The sequence below is a fragment of the Mustelus asterias genome, chromosome 27 (genome assembly GCF_964213995.1).
Source record: "Mustelus asterias chromosome 27, sMusAst1.hap1.1, whole genome shotgun sequence".
Classification (NCBI taxonomy): domain Eukaryota; kingdom Metazoa; phylum Chordata; class Chondrichthyes; order Carcharhiniformes; family Triakidae; genus Mustelus; species Mustelus asterias.
The window spans coordinates 35,911,081-35,930,801 of NC_135827.1; the positions used below are offsets into that span (position 1 = coordinate 35,911,081).

Genomic DNA, 19,721 nt, shown 5'->3' on the forward strand with positions numbered 1-19,721 from the left:
CTTCGAGCCTGCCCCGCCATTCAACAAGATCATGGCTGATCTGAAGCGAATCAGTTCCACTTACCCGCCTGCTCCCCATATCCCCTAATTCCCTTATCGATCAGAAAACTATCTACCCGTGATTTAAACATATTCAACGAGGAAGCCTCCATCACTTCAATGGGCAGAGAATTCCAGAGATTCACTACCCTCTGTCTTTTGAAAGTTTCTGTGGATTCTATTTTGCAGGCGGCACGGTGGCACACAGTAGCACTGCCTCCTCACAGCGCCAGGGACTGGGTTCGATTCTCGGCTTGGGTCACTGGCTGTGCGGAGTTTGCACGTTCTCCCCATGTCTGCGCGGGTTTCCTCCGGGTGCTCCGGTTTCCTCCCACAGTCTGAAAGACGTGCTGGTTAGGTGCACTGGCCATGCTAAATTCTCCCTCAGTGCACCCGAACAGGAGCTGGAGTGTGGCGACTAGGGGATTTTCACAGTAACTTCATTGCAGTGTTAATGCAAGCCCATTTGTGATACTAATAAATAAACTTAAAATATGATATGGAACTGAGCCCCACATATCAGGAAGAGGTGAGCTTCAAACCCACACTTTATGCTGAGTAAGTTGATCACAGCTGTACCAGTAGTAAAGGCTGTACAACAGGATTCAGCCCCACAAGCGAGAGAAGAAAAAAGATCCTGAAAACTATTCAGAGACATACGTAGAACAGTAAACACACGGGATAACGACTGGATTAGGTTACATTAACCGAGGAACACCAATTCATAGAATCATAGAATCCCTACAGTGCAGAAGGAGGCCGGTTGGCCCATCAAGTCTGCACCAATAACAATCCCACCCAGGCCCCCTATCCGTGTAATCCCGTGTATTCACCCTGCCAATCCCCTGACATTAAGGGGCAATTTAACATGGCCAATCCACCTAATCAGCACATCTTTGGGCTGTGGGAGGAAACTGGAGCACCCAGAGGAAACCCACGCAGACACGGGGAGAATGTGCAAACCCCACACAGACAGTCACCCGAAGCCAGAATTGAACTCGGGGTCTCTGGCGCTGTGAGGCAGCAGTGCTAACCACTATGCCACCACGAATATACACTATATTCTTTGTTTATAATGCCGTCTCCCCGAGAGTGGGGTAACCAAATGCAGAACGTTTTACTGAACACGTCCAAACAGTCTGCAAGCATGACCCTGAGCTTCCCTGGTCATTTTAATTCTGTTACCCATGCACTAGGATCTCTCTATCCTCAGCCTGTTACAATAGAAGCTTAAGCAAGAGTGCCTCATCAACCAGTCAGGAAAGAAAAAACTCACATTTACATAGTTTCTTATTACAATCACAGAACATCCACAAGTGTTTTAAAATCAACAGATAGAAACAGTTCCAATGTCTATTACATGGACACTACGGGCAGAATTTTCTAGCCATTCAGGCCAGCAGGATTCTCTGGTCCCGCTGCAGTGAACGTGGATTTGGCTGAGCGCCAAATTCTCCGTCCTCGTTTACAGTGATGGCGGGGCTTGAACAGACAGAAAATCCCGGCTATGTTGTCGAATGATACTAGTGCTGTGACCTCCCAGACTCAACACTGAGTTCAACAATTTCAGATCACTGCCACTTGTTTTTTGACAAAGCGTGGCAGGTCCTGGTTAGGATCCCGCTATTAATTTATTCACTCCTGCTTTCCACTCTGTCACAGATCTTAACACTTTCCAGCGCTGACAATAGATCACAGGCTCATAAAGTTAACTACTCACAGATAATTAGCAGTACAGGCAGTATTTCCTGAATATATAAGTATATAGCACCAAATATGCCACTCATTTGGCTGTGGAGATAGCATTTAACCAATACTAACACTACCACAATGGGAAGCCATCTCAAAAATGAATGCATCTAGGTCGCTCTATGATAATTAAGGGTATCACTGCAGCTTCAACTTACACTCCTTCATCAACTCAGTCAGTAATCTCACACCACCGAGGTAGAAGAGTGGAATCTTATTAGGGCTGGATAGTTTTTTGAGCACGTCATGGGCTGTTGTAATGTTCACATTACCCCGTTCAAACTCTTCCACAACTTCTTTCTCCTGTTGCTCCTTTTTCTGAGCCAGCTCCAGTAAATTTGTATACTCTAAATTGCAAAAGACAGATTTTCTAGCAGTTAGAAACGTTAAATATTATAAACTAGAGTACATAAATCAAAACAACCTGTCCTGGTCACCCCCCCATTCTTACATTATAGTTAAGAAAGTCCACCAACGCCTCTACTTTCTCAGAAGACTAAGGAAATTTGGCATGTCAGCTACGACTCTCACTAACTTTTACAGATGCACCATAGAAAGCATTCTTTCCGCTTGTATCACAGCTTGGTATGGCTCCTGCTCTGCTCAAGACCACAAGAAACTACAAAGGGTTGTGAAAGGAGCCTAGTCCATCGTGCATTTTTCAAACAATGACGAGACAGAATTCAGAAATGAGATAGAGAATCTGGTGAACTGGGGTGGCAACAATAATCTCTCCCTCAATGTCAACAAAACGAAGGAGCTTGTCATCGACTTCAGGAAGCGCAAAGGAGAACGTGCCCCTGTCTACATCAATGGGTACGAAGTAGAAAGGGTCGAGAGCTTCAATCTTCAGGTGTCCAGATCACCAACAACCTGTCCTGGTCCCCAAATGCCGACACTATAGTTAAGAAAGCCCCACCAACACCTCTACTTTCTCAGAAGACTAAGGAAATTTGGCATGTCAGCTACGACTCTCACCAACTTTTACAGATGCACCATTGAAAGCATTCTTTCTGGTTGTATCACAGCTTGGTATGGCTCCTGCTCTGCACAAGACCGCAAGAAACTTCAAAAGATCGTGAATGTAGCCCAATCCATCATGCAAACCAGCCTCCCATTCATTGACTCTGCCTACACTTTCTGCTGCCTCGGCGAAGCAGCCAGCATAATTAAGGACCCCACGCACCCCGGACATTCTCTCTTCCACCTTCTTCCATCGGGAAAAAGACACAAAAGTCTGAGGTCACGTACCAACCGATTCAAGAGCAGCTCCTTCCCTGCTGCCATCAGACTTTTGAATGGACCTACCTTGCATTAAGTTGATCTTTCTCTACACCCTTGATATGACTGTAACACTACATTCTGCACTCTCTCCTTTCCTTCTCTATGAACGGTATGCTCTGTCTGTATAGCGCGCAAGAAACAATACTTTTCACTGGATATTAATACATGTGACAATAATCAATCAAATTAAATCAAATCAAATAAGGTTGTTCATACAGTTTTCCCAATGGTTCAATAGGTAAATGCATTGTGCATTGTAATAACAGATTCTTAAAAATTAATTCATGGGATGTGGTCTTCGCTGGCTCGGCCAGCATTTAATCCACCTCTTATTGTACTTGGGCAATTCCCAGGTTCAATATCTGTTCTCTTCCAAGTGGCAGCAAATGGGACTCAGTGGTTACAGTGCCAGAGAACAGAAACTCAGTCAGTCATGGATCTTGCTCCAGGTTACTATCCAGTGATTTTTATTGAAAAATGTGCCTGCTTTGGGATAGGTAAGGCTGAGATCCAACCTGTTCTCAAACGGCCCCACGAAGGCATAAGTTTGTGAGTCAAAAATTAACGCAGCAGTCGAGGCTGGATAATGATCCCGAGTCAAAGACCTACTGATTTTTCTCATTCCGAGCCCCGGGACACTGAAACCTTAAAGACCATTAAGGGAGCCCTCTAACCAGTATTTCCAAAACACGAGATAGGCAAACAGGAATAATACAGTCGAAGCAAATAAGCACACATATATCGTTCTTTATATTTTGGAATGTACAATTGCTCAGTGCTTCTTAAAAAAATAGCAAACATTTCTTGTACCTTTAACCAGCTTCTCTCGGTTTGGATCAATTTCTAAAATCTTCTGATAGCATTGCCGAGCCTGGTGAGGAACAAAGACTTATTCAGATCACAGTATTGCCCACTTTCAGCAACTCTGACCTTCTGAAGACACGGAACAGGAGGTTGGGGAGGTGGTTGAGTGGGGGGGGGTATGATTGTGTAGGGAGACCTGAGGTCGGGGTGGATGGGGAGGGGACTTGGTGGCGGGGTGTGTGCGGGTGGTGAGGGGATGGATTTGGGGGGGGGTTAGCACTTTTGGACAACTGCTGTGCAAAGTGCTTACCTGGGAACGTCCGAGAGAGATTTCCCAATGCAGCTTTGGGGTAGACCCCCAAATCTGAGACTGGGGAGCTCGGAAGCAATGACCCAATGTATTTCTCTATTGCAAAAGTCAAGCCATGTCCCTTCAAGCCACAAAGACTAACCCCTGTTGAGTAAACACTGGGTGAGCTCAGGGTTCAATTGCTTTTCAGCCAGCAGGTCGCAACTAGCTTTCTTCCTCTTTTTTTGGGTCTGATTGGTAAGACCACATATTATATAAACAGATATGGTCACATACTACAGTACGAATAATAAGTTTTGTCACGTCTGAAACCATTTTCAGAGTATTTCTATAAGCTGCAGTTTTGATCAGTAATTACAGTAATTCCTAATTATAGGCTTGATTTATAATTCAGATAAACAAACAAAAATCCTTTCTTTCTACTTTCAATGCTTTCCCACAAAGTGGTTACACTTTGGAAATGCATTATGGACACACTTGACAGTAAAATGATTATAAACCTTCATTGTAGGGAGCACTGAAAAAAGATAGTCGTGTGCTCACCAAAACTGGAAGTTATAATTAAATAAATGTGAATGGTTAAGTGCCTCAAGTCTATTTGAATCCGAAACATCTGCCTAGTCTTTGTTTAGCTGCGGCTGATTGGAGAATCGAAATGACAAAGGAAGATTTATCTGCAGCACGCAGTCTACTTACTGTCTTGCAGGCCGAAAGTAAAATACAAAAAGCAACTTCAGCAATTTAAAGCAATTAGATTTTTAATCTCAGATTCATTGCATTAAACATTAACAGAAAGCGGTAATAATAAAGGTATATTACTGAAACAATCTTACCTCCTCATACTTCTTTAAACTGAGGTTAGCCTTTCCCATATGGACGTATGCCTTTATACAGTTCTCATTGCACTGCAGTTGTAAAGAGCAGCATGTTAACTGACCAATTATACAATACCAATAGCCCGCCCAGGCCTGTTTAACAGCAGCAATCGCCCATTAAGTTGGAGTTGTATGGTGGCACAGTGATTAGCACTGCTGCCTCACAGTGCCAGGGTTAGATTTTCAGCTTGGGTCACTGTCTGCACGGAGACTGCGCGTTCTCCCCATTTCTGAGGGGGTTTCCTCCGGGAGCTCCGGTTTCCTCCCACAGTCTGAACGACGTGCTGGTTAGGTGCATTGGCCACGCTAAATCCCCCCTCAGTGTACCCGAACAGGCGCCAGCGTGTGGCGACTAGGGGATTTTCACAGTAACTTCATTGCAGTGTTAATGTAAGCCTACTTGTGACACCAATAAATAAACTTTAAAACTTGTAGGGTTTCTTTCAGAAGAGCAAAATTTCGACTGACACTTCAGTGCAGCACTGAGAGGGTGCTGCCATGTCAGTAGTGCCATCATCTGGCTGAAACATTAAACAGAGGCCCTACCTGGCTGTTCAAATGGTACAGCTGGGCATTTGAGATCCTGTGGCAATTTTTGAAAGACAAGTATGGAGCTCTTCCTCAATGACCACCACAAAAGCCATGAATGATCGAGTCGGTCATCTCTCTGTGAAACTGTGCCCGTATAAAACCTGACTACCATAATTACCTACAGATCAGCAAAAGCATTTCAAAGTAATTATTGTATGGTCTTATTGTACTTTGGAATGTTTTGAAGAGACATATAATAATGTTATATCAATGCAAATCTGTCCTTTAGTTTGGCTGTGCAAATTGGACTCTTGAATAATCATTCACTGCATTCAAGGGATCAAAGAAAGTATATAATTCAGGATAAAGTGGAGGGTTACTGTGGAATCATAGAATGCCTACAGTATGGAAGGAAGCCATTCAGCCCATCGGGTCTGCACTGACTCTCTGACAGAGCATGTTACCCAGGCCCACCCACTCCCCTATCCCCGTAACCTCTACATATTTACCCGCTAATCCCTTTAACCTACACATCTTGGGACACTAAGGGACAATGGCCAATTCACCTAAGCTGCAAATCTTTAGACTGTGGGAAGAAACTGGAGCACCCGGAGGAAACCCATGCAGGCATGGGGAGAAGGTGCAAACTCCACACAGACAGTCACCCAAGCTCGGAAGCAAACCCGGGTCCCTGGTGCTGTGAGGCAGCCACGCTAACTACTGTGCCACAGTGCGCCAATGAGTGCCCAATCATTCTCAACGTGATGAAGATTTATGGTGCCAAGAGAGGCAAAATATTGCCTTATTTATACAACATATTCTGTATTGCTCGGTGGTTATATAGTTCATAAAAAATAGGAATAATAATTGAAATAGGAGCAGGAATAGGCCAATAAGCTCCTCCGGCTTACTCTCCCATTTCTTGAGACCATGGATAGTCATAGAAACATACAATCCCTACAATGCAGAGCACCTGGAGGAAACCCACGCAGACACGGGGAGAACATGCAAACTCCACACAGGCAGTGACCCGATGCTGGAATCGAACCCAGGTCCCTGGAGCTACGAGGCAGCAGTGCTAACCACTGAGCCACGTGCCGCCCAATCCCCGTTACCTCGACATATGTACATGACCTCAACACCACTCCCTTTCCTTAGCCCCATATTCCTTGATTCCTTAATGTCTAACAAAACACTTCTAATTTATCTTTTAATTCATCCAATTCAGATTTGAATTAGAGAGAGTGTTTCATGATAATGCAATATTTAACCCCGACGTAATGAAACTGACTAACGACAGATCACCAATGGATCCAAACCCTCCCCCACTTTATTGGCGGCCATCTTTGAGATACCTTATAAAACTGTGAAATAAAAAAGTGTACCGCGAATACTTGTCAAACATTCCAAGGCGATTCACAGGGGCGATTATCAAGCAAGACGTAACAGAGACAGATTATTGAAGGTTGTGCAATTTTTAACCCTCAGATACAGCTTGGAATGTGAACGGTTGCTGAAAACTGATTCCTAATTGTCGAGTATATTCATAAGAATCGCTGCAAAATTGTAGAGGTAAAATGCATTTTCAGAAGAACCTGAAATTGGAACAGTTAGCCACACACACATTAGAAACATTTTTAAAAATGATCATATGCTTAAATTTGACTATTCTCACCTTCAGGGCCCACTCACAATCTGTAATTGCTTCCTCATATTTTCCTAATTTGATATATGCCTAAAAATAGAAACAAACAAGACATTTGGTCCCGGTGAAGGAAATTGAACTAAATTATGGCAACTCGGTCAAATCCTAGGGGACATATCGAAGTTAGAAAAATGAAGGTGTAAGAAAGCTAGACAGAATATTTTCATCCAAAAGAATAAAGCTGTGAAGTAAGTTACCAGGAAAGGCCATTGAAGTGGACAGTTTAAATGGATTTAGGAGGGAATTAGCAGCATTTCTGGAAAGAGGATGCAAGAATATGGTGAACAGAAAGAAGCCTCGTTGGGCCCTATTTCCTGTGTGTAATTATTTATACCTTACAGACTAATTTAAAGGAAAACAGATCTACTATTGTTAGTAGTGAATCTTATTAGTTTCAAAAGTAGTGAAAACTATGTTCAGAGAAATATGTTGCTCAACTTAGTACTTAAAATGGATGGGAAAAAGCATAAATGAAACAACTTTTTGATAACACGTTTAGATAGAATCATAGAATCCTACAGTGCAGAAGGAGGCCATTCGGCCCATCAAGTCTGCACCAACCACAATCCCACCCAGGCCCTATTCCCATAACCCCACATACTTAACCTGCTTATCCCCCTGACACTAGGGTCAATTTAGCATGGCTAATCAACCTAACCCGCACATCTTTTGAACTGTGGGAGGAAACCGGAGCACCCGGAGGAAACCCACGCAGACAAGGGGAGAATGTGCAAATTCCACACAGACAGTGACCCAAGCCGGGAATTGAACCCAGGTCCCTGGTGCTGTGAGGTAGCAGTACTAACCATTGTGCCACCGTGTTGCCCTGAACATTTGAAGTGTCTAAACTGAGTTGCCTCATTTGTGCAAGTTTTCAAACTTTCTACTTTTCACATCTTGCGGTGGGGGGGGGTGTTTCCCATCCCGCCCACCACGGGAATCGTAGCGGGCAGGGGGCGGACCGTGCAAATGTCCATTGACCTCGGGCGAGGTTTTCTGATGTTGGGGCGAGCCCAGCCAGAAAATTCTGCCCCTAGTGTCAACATTAAACAGACCCTGGGCGTAATTAAAAGCTGAGTAAAGTACAGCCTATACTGCACAGTTGGGAATATCATCCCTCAGATGAGATTGGGGGTCCCATCTAGCTGTTTTGGCCTTTTAAAATAGCATTAAAGATTCCCTGGTAAAAATTGAAGAACCGCAAGGGATTACCTCATGTTACAGTTGACAACCCATCAAATTAAAACCATCGAAAACAGATTAACTGGTCCGTCACCCTCACTGCTGTTTGTGTGATTTGGTGTGCAAAATGGCAACCGTGTTTACCAACTCAACAGTCACTAACCTCAAGGTAATTATGCCTTGAAACAGTTCTGGCAAAGCACTGTATCTAAGCCTTATATCTCTGACAAACCAGCCTGTAGCAGTAGCAACAGAGGCCAAAGGAGTGGGCCTATACTTTTCTCAGCCATAATTGGATTGTGAGCCTGAGGAGAAAATAAATGTTGTAGCTTCACAAAGAAATTACAGACTAAAACACCCACCTTTCACCAACATGCATATTTATAAACTATTTTCATAAAGTAACAATTCCAGAGCACAAGTGACATTGAATGGTTAAATATACCTGTGCTCGATTGGTGTACAGGGCCTGAAAATCTCTCAGCTTTTCCAGGCCATCTGTATAGTACTGCACGGCAGTTGCATAGTCCCCCTTGTCGAATGCTGCATTCCCCTTCTCTTTTAATGCTGCAGAAGAAAATATTAATGTTCAAAACAGAAAAGTAGAATGCAAACTTCGTGTCAACTTTTACAGAGTGCGTTAAGGACCTTAACGGGTGGTGGAAACTTCTCTCGCCTTCAAATGCCCACTTAACCCATTCTGTTCCTTCCATGCCTCCAACAGCCTGTAGCTTCTATTCAATGTTCATTTTCTCCTCCCTTTCAAGAAACACATTGAGACATTTCACTGCATTAAGAGCTTTATTAGTACAAGTTATAGTGTACAGGAGTGCAGAGTCTGCATGTTCTCCCCATGTCTGCGTGGATTTCCTCTGGGTGCTCCAGTTTCCTCCCACAGTCCGAAAGACGTGCTGGTTAGGTGCATTGGCCATGTTCTCCCTCAGCGTACCTGAACAGGCACTGGAGTGTGGCGACTAGGGGATTTTCACAGTAACTTCATTGCAGCATTAATGTAAGCCTACTTACAAATAAAGAACAAAGAACAGTACAGCACAGGAAACAGGCCCTTTGGCCCTCCAAGCCTGTGCCGCTCCTTGGTCCAACTAGCCCATTCGTTTGTATCCCTCCATTCCCAGACTGCTCATGTGACTATCCAGGTAAGTCTTAAACGATGCCAGCATGTCTGCGTCCACCACCCTACTTGGCAGCGCATTCCAGGCCCCCACCACTCTCTGTGTAAAAAACGTCCCTCTGATAGCTGAGTTATACCTCGCCCCTCTCACCTTGAGCCTGTGACCCCTCGTGATCGTCACCTCCGACCTGGGAAAAAGCTTCCCACTGTTCACCCTATCTATACCCTTCATAATTTTATACACCTCTATTAGGTCTCCCCTCATTCTCCGTCTTTCCAGGGAGAACAAGCCCGGTTTACCCAATCTCTCCTCATAGCTAAGACCCTCCACTTATCACACTAATAAATAAACTTTAATCTTTAAAAACTAGATCCAACTATAAATCTGTAGTGCAAAGATCCAGAAGGGAAATTTATAGAATCATAGAAGTGAATCAAGTATATTGTATTGGTGGCTATTAAACACTCCTTAATGGAAGACTTTTTAATTTGGGGGTGGGCTTGACTGCGGAGCAGACTTGATGGGCCGAGTGGCCTAATTCTGCTCCTATGTCTTATGTCTTATGGCTTCTATATAACTCAGAGTACAGCAAGAATCTTGGTTTGAATAAAAATATTATTGATGATAATAATACAGGGACAGAGCAATAAAGTGGTGTCATGTAAAAGATCAGCCAGGAACTTATTAAATGACAGGCTAGGCCCAAGGGGATGTATGGCCTACTCCTATTCCTGTTTCTTGTCTAATAATAGTTGCAGTATTCAAAATTGCTTACCATTGGCGAGCTTGTGACTTCTCATTCGTCTCTTCCTTCTCGCCTCTGCATCCTTCTCAAGAATTGTCATGAAATCCTCTTAAGAAAAAAGTCACAAATAAATATTTAGCAGAGTCGAAAAACATCCCAAATCTAAGCCTGTTACTATCTTGTAAGTGGTGTTTTCTGATGGCGAATTTTTTGTAAAGATGTTCATACTGAGGGATGGAATTCTTTTCAATTTTGGCACAATATCAGTATTTAGCACCATAAGTTCATATAGCATAGTGTGCCTCAGCACCGACCTCAGAAAACACCTGCACTAAACATCCCATAACGGTGGCACAGTGGTGAGCACTGCTGCCTCAGAGCGCCAGGGACCCGGGTTCGATTCCCAGCTTGGGTCACTGTCTGTGCGGAGTTTGCACATTCTCCCCGTGTCTGTGTGGGTTTCCTCCAAGTGCTCTAGTTTCCTCCCACAGTCCAAAGATGTGCAAGTTAGGTGGATTGGCCTTGCTAAATTGATCCTTAGTGTCAGGGGGACCAACAGGGTAAGTGCATGGGGTTCTGGGGATAGGGCCTGGGTAGGATTGTGGTCAATGCAGACTCAATGGGCCGAATGGCCTCCTTCTGCACTGTGGGATTCTGTGAATCTATGATTCTAGAACAGACTCCCCAAAACTCATTCCAGTCATGGGGAAACCAATAGAATTGCCAATCAAGATTCAAAGTCAAGTCGTAAATCGGAACCTGCCACACTTAACTTTGGAATAAGTCACTTAGCATTTGTACATTTTAATTTAGTACAGCCTCAAAACTGTTTATAAACCTATGCCACAAATTATTTTTGTAAGTACATTACCTTGGTTCATCTGGTTGCTCTCCATTCCCTGCAAGAAAAATGTTTTTAAGATGTCAGTAATGTGATGAACAAACAAACCCTAAGGTTAAAGAGGTGGGTTCAAAGAGGATAAAAGTTAAGTGATCCTGGAAAACACAAAGTGGAAAAATCTTGACTGTTGCCGAGTGACAATGCGTAAGTGACACAGGGCCAGAGAAAGACAGGGAGGGTTCAGAGAGTGAGGAGAGGAATTTTCATCTCTCTGAAATAAAAAATACGATAAGGCTACCCATGACTGAGTTTGGGGAACTCATGTGTTCGCTCTGCAGCTAAAGCAATAGAGTATGGTTTTGGGTGTCTCAGAGAGATATGAGTTAGGTGAGAAGTATCAAGTGAATGTTTAAGAATTTGCTGGAAGAAAATCATCTGCACATGTGCCAATCCCAAGCAAAGAGCCTCTGTGTCAAGCTCGTGGTGACTCTTCGCTAGTTTATGTGTCAGTACAGATACTGCTGGGTAAAGGAATATTGGGAAATTGATTCTTCTTGTGTTGTATTGAGATCTTTCCAGTCTTTTTGTCTAGTGTAATATATTTCATGTTTCTTGTTTTACTAAATATTCTTTGTGATGAAAGTTCATCAGCTGACTCCTGTGAATTTGTTCAGTAACTTTCCTCCACTGTTTCTAAAACAAAGTTAGGATCCACCAAGCCAAGTTTCATGTGGGGATCTAACTTGTACAGTATTAACATCAGCTGGGATCGAAGCAGTAACCCATCATGTGGGCACTCTGGAATCACAGAAAGAAACTGCTCCCAGAAGTGATTGCAATCCACTAATGTAACTGGAGGATTTATTCACAAGAGAGATGTCTAATCATCCACTGAACCCTATGTAACGTCCAATGAGCCGTCATGAATCCAAATTAATTGCTGTTGGTATCAACATGTAGAAACACAATATTACAGGTGGTTTAAACGGAGTACCCAGTTTCCCAATACTCAAACACTGGAAACATACTGAGCACTGTTCAATATAATAAAGGCACAAACAGTTTTTGTTATCCAATTCTTATCAATTAGTTTTTTTTTTCCTGACACTAACTTCTAATTATTTCATGGCTAAGCCATTCAGGATGTTAAAAAACATTTCTACTCGCAGAGAGTGGTGGAGTTTGCCACTCTCTTCCTCAAATGGTGATGGATGCTGGTTCAATTGTTAGGTTTAAGTCTGAGAGAGACAATTTTTTATTGACTTGATTTGATTTATTATTGTCCCATGTATTAACTCACAGTGAAAAGTATTGTTTCCTGCGTGCCTCACAAAGCATACCGTTCATAGAGAAGGAAACGAGAGAGTGCGGAATGTAGTGTTACAGTCATAGCTAGGGTGTGGAGAAAGGTCAACTTAATGCAAGGTAAGTCCATTCAAAAGTCTGACAGCAGCAGGGAAGAAGCTGTTCTTGGGTCGGTTGGTACGTGACCTCGGACATTTGCATCTTTTTTGCGAAGGAAGAAGGTGGAAGAGAGAATGTCCGGGATGCGTGGGGTCCTTAATTATGCTGGCTGCTTTGCCGAGGCAGCGGGAAGACTGAGTCAATGGATGGGAGGCTGGTTTAAACCCCGGAGCAGAGGTATCAAGGGATATGGGCTGAGGGCAGATACATGGAGTTAGGCCACAGATCAGCCATAATCTTATTAAATGGTGCAGAGAGCTCGAGGGGCTGAATGGCCTAATCTTGTCCTATGTTCCTAAGCATGCAAAAATACAATATTTCCAGTTCTATTATGATGGTAATACTTCCTCTAAACTTTCTCTTCATTCTTCCATTGCAATCTCCGGCAAATTTCTCTGCTTCACTGAGACCTCAGTGTATCAAATTCAACAGTGTTCACACTCACTCATTGCTTTCAAACTTCTGGGGCATACTGCCCAATGCAACTTGACCCCCACCCCCCGTACAGGGTTTTAAACCCAAGATTCAAAATCTCCTCACCTACCTGTCTGCGTGGGTTTCCTCTGGGTGCTCCGGTTTCCTCCCACATGTGCTGGTTAGGGTGCATTGGCCATGCTAAATTCTCCCTCAGTGTACCCGAACAGGTGCCGGAGTGTGGCGACTAGGGGATTTTCACAATAACTTCATTGCAATGTCAATGTAAGCCTACTTGTGACACTAATAAATAAACTTTAAAACTTTGATTCAGCTTGTGTATTATCCTTGACCCATAATCTGGTTTCCTCCATTGTAAGTAAAATGCTAAAAAAGACAGCAGGTCAGTTGACGACTATAAATGGAAGAGACAATAATGGCATCTTCTGATGAATGGTAACACACCCAAAATGTCATTTCTGTCTCTTCTCTAGAAAGGCTCTGATCGCATTGCATTAATCTGCTTGGGGTGAGATTGCTAAATAGGGAATTAGTCTTGCATGGCACAAACCCTGTTCACAGTCAGCACCTCAGGCTTTGAGTTTTTGTTCTGTAGTGCCAGAAGTGAAAGGCCAGCATTCAATTACATTTCTAATGATCAATCTGATGGAAAACTCACATCTTTTCCCGGCTGATTTGGAGGCTGGGATGGTGAAGGGTTCGGGTTGATCAGGGTCCGGTTCTGTTTGGTTCTGCATCCTTCCACTACCTCGACTCCTCCATAACTTTTTTCCAACTTCTCATCCGCTTTCTGAAAAGCTTTATCTCGTATTTCAGGGTCGTCAGATTTAAGTCCTTCAACCAGATCCGCTAAACAAGGAGATTCAATTAGAAGACATCTGAGGTGGTGGGAAGAGCAAAATGCCTTTAGATCCAATATGTCTGTTCCTTCCCTGTAGCTCAACCCCATGTTCTCACTATCTCCTTTCTCTTTTCTGAAAGACATCTAAATGACTCTTTGGTCTATCAGTACTATTGCCCATCTCAATTGCCTTCTCTGGTATTTCACCCTCGGGTACTTTCTCCCTCCATTTCAATTCTGTGGTGATCAAACCCTCCTTAAAAGAAACTCTTGATCCTTTCTGATTTTGCAAATTATCAGTCCATTTCATATCTGTGATTCCTATCCATAGTCCTTGAACTTGTTGTTGCCTCCTTCGGTCCCAAAATTTCACTTTTGAACTTGTCCAATTAGATTTCCACACTGCTAGAACACGAAAATAGTCCAAATCAACATGCCCTATGACATCCTCTATGTGATTATGACTTTGCAATCCTCTCCTTTCACAGCCTTGCCTGAAGCTGCACCAGAATGCTTGCAACCTTGGTGTCATACTTGACCATGAGGTGAGCTTCCAACCAAATTGCACCATCATTAAAGCCACCTAGTTCCAGTTTTGTAACAACACCAGACTCTGTCCTTTCCTCAGCTCACTTGCTGCTGAAACCCACATCCTGTTACCTCTAGATTTGAATATTCCACCGCACTCCTAACCAGCATCCAACCTTCCACCCTCCATAATGGGGCGGCACGGTGGCACAGTGGTTAGCACTGCTGCCTCACAGCACCAGGGGCCTGGGTATGACTCCTGGCTTCGGTCACTGTCAATAGAGTTTGCACATTCTCCCCTTGTCTGCGTGGGTTTCCTCCCACAGTCCAAAGATGTGCGGGTTAGGTGATTGGCCATGCTAAATTGTCCCTTTGTGTCAGGGGTACTAGCTAGGTTAAATGCAAGGGGTTATGGGGGGTAGGGCATAGGTGGGGTTGTGGTTGGTGCAGACTCGATGGGCCGAATGGCCTCCTTCTGCACTGTGGGATGCTATGATTTCTATGATAAATTTATGCTCATCCAAAACTGCTGCGCCTGTCATAACTCACACCAAGTCCAATTCATCCCTCGTCCATGGCATCACTGAGCTATCCTAGCTCCCATGCCTCAAATTTAAAATTCTTATCCTTGCTTTCTAATCTATCCATGGCCTCTCCCCTCCATATCTCTGTAATCTTCTCCAACCCCACAATCCTCCTAGATATTTGCCCTTATTTAATGATCTTTCTAATCCCAATTGTAATCTCTCCATCAGTGGCAGTCATGCCTTCATCTGGCTGGGACGCGGGTTCACTCACTAAACAACTCAATTTCTCTACCTCGCCCTCTCTCCTGAGTTGCTTCTTAAAACCGACCTCCTTGATCAAGATTACAGTCACCTGCCCTAATATGCCCTTGCTGTCAAATTTGGATTGATAATGTTCCTGTGAAATACCTTGGGGCATTTTACTGCATTGAATGAAAAATGTATTACTGCAATGTAGAAATATATATATATTCATACACAAGATTCAATAAAGCATTTCAAAATTACATTAAATGTATACCTTAACATAAGGGTTAGATATGCTGACTGTATATAAATTCTTATTGTCAGAAGTAGATCATTCGGCCCTTCGAGCGGCTCCGCCATTCATTTTGATCATGGCTGATCATCAAATTCAATACCTGATCCCACCTTACCCCCATGTCCCTTGATCCCTTTAGCCCCAAGAGCTTTGACTATTGCAGAAAAGATTGACTCGGATGCCAGCGGGACTTGATGGTTTGAGTTATGAGAGGCTCGATAGACTGGGATTTTTTTCTCCAGAGCGTAGAAGGCTGAGGGTGATCTTACAGAGGTTTATTCCCAGTCGCTGCTTTATCCAAGATAGATCAGTCTGATTATGGTTACACACTGCAATAGAATCATAGAATCATAGAAACCCTACAGTACAGAAAGAGGCCATTCGGCCCATCGAGTCCGCACCGACCACAATCCTACCCAGGCCCTACCCCCATATCTTACCCGCCAATCCCTCCAATCTACACATCCCAGGACACTAAGGGGCAATTTTTTAGCATGGCCAATCAACCTAACCCACACATCTTTGGACTGCAGGAGGAAACCGGAGCACCCGGAGGAAACCCACGCAGACACGAGGAGAATGTGCAAACTCCACACAGACAGTGACCCAAGCCGGGGATCGAACCCAGGTCCCTGGAGCTGTGAAGCAGCAGTGCTAACCACTGTGCTACCGTGCCGGTCTATAAAATAATGAGGGGCACAGATCAGCTAGATAATCAATATCTTTTCCCAAAGGTAGGGGAGTCTAAAACTAGAGGGCATAGGTTTAAGTTGATACAAAAGGGTCCAGAGCGGCAATTTTTTCACACGGAGGGTGGTGAGTGTCTGGAACGAGCTGTCAGAGGTAGCAGTAGAGGCAGGTACAATTTTGTCTTTTAAAAAGTGTTTAGACAGTTACATGGATAAGGTGGCTAAAGAGGGATATGGGCCAAATGCGGGCAATTGGGACTAGCTTAGTGGTTTAAAAAAAAAGGGGCAGCGTGGACAAGGTGGGCCTAAAGGTCTGTTTCCATGCTGTAAATCTCTATGACCTCTATTTCCTTTTTGAAGTCACACAATGTTTTGGCCTCAACTACTTTCTATGGTATTCACCACTCTCCTCACCTTAGTTCAAAAAGGTTTACTCCTTATCCTCAAACTACGACCCCTAGTTTGGATTTCCCCAACATCAGGAACATTCTTCTGAATCTACCTAGTCTGATTATATTTGTTCATAGTGGGGGCAATCTTGAGCCCACGTGAGCCATCCATGGGAATGCCGGAGGGGGCATAAGATCCAGCAAAACCCAGCAAGCTTTAGAAGGCATGCAAAGCCCTCATCCACCATAGGCTGACCCACAGACTGACTCCCAATGTGCATTGTGTATTTTCTTCGCGGCTTAATACTGTTTCTTCAGTAGCCTTTCCCACCTCCTTTACCTTGCACTGACTTCACTCTGATCTCCACAGTCTCTCCCCACTTCTCTCTCCCTTTCCTTTCCTCCCTCTATCCTTTGCTCCATCTTAGAGCTGTGTGGCAAGAGTCCTCTTCACTTTAAGGGACCGCCACTAGTAACATTTATAAATTTGTTTTTATTTGTTTGTGGGATGTGGGCATTGCTGCCTAGTCCAGCATTTATTGCCCATCCCCAATTGCCCTTGAGAATGTGATGGTGAGCGACCTTCTTGAACTGCTGTAGCCCATCTGGTGACAGTAAACCCATGGTGCTGTGAGGAAGGGAGTTCCAGGATTTTGAGCTAGCGACATTAAATGAATGTTGTTATAGTTGCAAGTCAGGATGGTGTATAACTTATGACTTGGAGGGCAGCATGCAGATGGTGGTGTTCCCATGCATCTGATGACCTTGTCCTCCTAAAGGTAGAGGTTGTGGGTTTAGCATGTGCTGTCAAAGAAGCCTTGATGAGGTGCTGCAGTGCATCTTACAGATCATAGAAACCCTACAGTGCAGAAGGAGGCCATTCGGCCCATCGAGTCTGCACCGACCACAATCCCACCCAGGCCCTACCCCCACATATTTTACCCGCTAATCCCTCTAACCTATGCATCTCAGGGGCAATTTTAACCTGGCCAATCAACCTAACCCGCACATCTTTGGACTGTGGGAGGAAACCGGAGCACCCGGAGGAAACCCACGCAAACACGAGGAGAATGTGCAAACTCCACACAGACAGTGACCCGAGCCGGGAATCGAACCCGGGACCCTGGAGCTGTGAAGCAGCAGTGCTAATCACTGTGCTACCGTGCCGCCCTCTGTGCTACCGTGCCGCCCTGGCATACTGTGCATCAGTGGTGTAGGTAGTGAATGTTTAAGGTAGTGGAAGGGGAGCCAATCAGGCGGGCTGCTTTGTCCTGGATGGTGTCAAGATTCTTGAGTTTTTTTGGAGCAGCACTCATCCAGGCAAGTGGAGAGTATTCCACCACACTCCTGACTTGCGCCTGTTAGGTGGGCAAGTTCTGGAAAGTTCAGTTTCTTGTAATGGTAACCCCCCCCTGCGGTGTTGATAGTGGGGGATTGAGCACTGCTGATGCTACTGAATGTCAAGGGCAATGGTGAGATTCTCTCTTGCTGGAGATGGCCATTCCCTGGCACTTGTGTGGCACGAATGTCACTTGCCACTTATCAGACCAAGCCTGGATATTGTCTGGATCTTGCTGCGTGTGCACACGGACATATGTATAATACATATGTATGCATGCATAATACATATACAAAATAAATAAATATGTATTCATGCATATATAAATATACATCTTTTTTATTCATTTACGGGATGTGGGCATCATGGCTGGGCCACCATTTATTGCCCATCCCTAATTTCCCTTGATCTGAGTGGCTTGTTAAGGCATTGCAAAGGGCAGTTAATAGTCAACCACATTGTTGTTGGTCTGGAGTCACATGACCAGGTAAGGCCAGCAGATTTCCTTCCCTAAAAGACATTAGTGAACTAGATGGGTTTTTCCGACAATTGACAATGGTCAGCTGTAGATTCTTAATTCCAGATATTTTGTATTGAATTCAAATTCCACCATCTGCTGTGGTGGGATTCGAACCCAGGTCCTCACGGCATTATCCTGAGTCTCAGGATTACTAGTCCAGTTACAATACCACTGCGCCACTGTTTCCTCCAATATATCAATTTAATATTTATATTATATATAGGACATCCTATACATAAGCTCTAATGTACATGATCAGATAATGTATATCCAGCCCTTTAGCTTCCACCCTATCGAGCTGCATGACTGAACCCTCCCTCCCCCCTAATCTCCCCAACCCCTCTCACTCACTGATCTCACTCTCTCATCTCTCTCTCATTCACTGATTTCTCTCTCACACACACACACAGATCTCACACTCTCTCACACACACAGATCTCACACTCTCTCTCTCTCACACACATTGATCTCACTCTCTCATCTCTCTCTCTCTGACACTCTCTCACACACACAGATCTCTCTCACTCTCTTTCTCACACACACTGATCTCTCAGCCACTCTCTCTGATCACTCTCTATCTCCTCCACTTATATCTCACACTCACTCACTGATTTCCTCCACCTCTCTGTCATTCTCTCTCTCTCCGATCTCTTTCTGTTTTCTCTCTCACTGATTTCTTCCACCACTCTCTCCCTGATTTCTCTCTCGCACTCTGATATCTATCTCTCTCACACACACACTCACTCATTTCCTCCACCTCTCTATGTCTCAGTCTCACTCGCTCTCTCGCTGTCTTCTCTCTCACACACTATCTATCTCTCTGTCACTGATCTCCTCCCCCTCTCAGTCTCTATCTCTCTCTCACACACGCACACACTCACTCATTGATTTCCTCTCTATTTCTTACTCACTCTATCTCTCTCTTTCACTCACTGATTTCCTCCACCTCTTAGTCTCGCAATCTCTCTCACTGTCTTCTCTCGCAGACACTATCTATAATCTCTCTCTCTACCTCTCTCACTCACTAGTTTCTTCTATCTCTTTCAGTCACTCTCACTCTATCTCTCTCACACCCACTCTCACTCACTGATTTCCTCTATCTCTCTCAGTCATTCCCTCTCTCTCCGATCTCGTTCTCTATTTTCTCTCACTCACTGATTTCCTGCACCTCTCTCTCCCTCTCTCACTGATTTCTCTCTCACTCTCACACACACACATATCTATAACTCTCTCATACACTCGCTGATTTC

At 44.2% G+C, this 19,721-nt stretch overlaps 1 protein-coding gene across 1 annotated transcript in view; it reads right to left on the bottom strand.

The window, feature by feature from the left end:
• Positions 1-19,721, bottom strand: part of ttc12 (tetratricopeptide repeat domain 12) — a 47,083-nt gene that overhangs the window by 27,016 nt on the left and 346 nt on the right. The window contains exons 2-9 of the mRNA XM_078199022.1: positions 13,756-13,946; positions 11,229-11,256; positions 10,388-10,465; positions 8,925-9,046; positions 7,268-7,327; positions 5,020-5,091; positions 3,883-3,943; positions 1,947-2,135 (exon numbers count right to left, since the gene is read on the bottom strand). Coding sequence (XP_078055148.1) covers positions 1,947-2,135; positions 3,883-3,943; positions 5,020-5,091; positions 7,268-7,327; positions 8,925-9,046; positions 10,388-10,465; positions 11,229-11,256; positions 13,756-13,946 — 801 coding nt within the window. The remainder of the gene's footprint in view (positions 1-1,946; positions 2,136-3,882; positions 3,944-5,019; positions 5,092-7,267; positions 7,328-8,924; positions 9,047-10,387; positions 10,466-11,228; positions 11,257-13,755; positions 13,947-19,721) is intronic.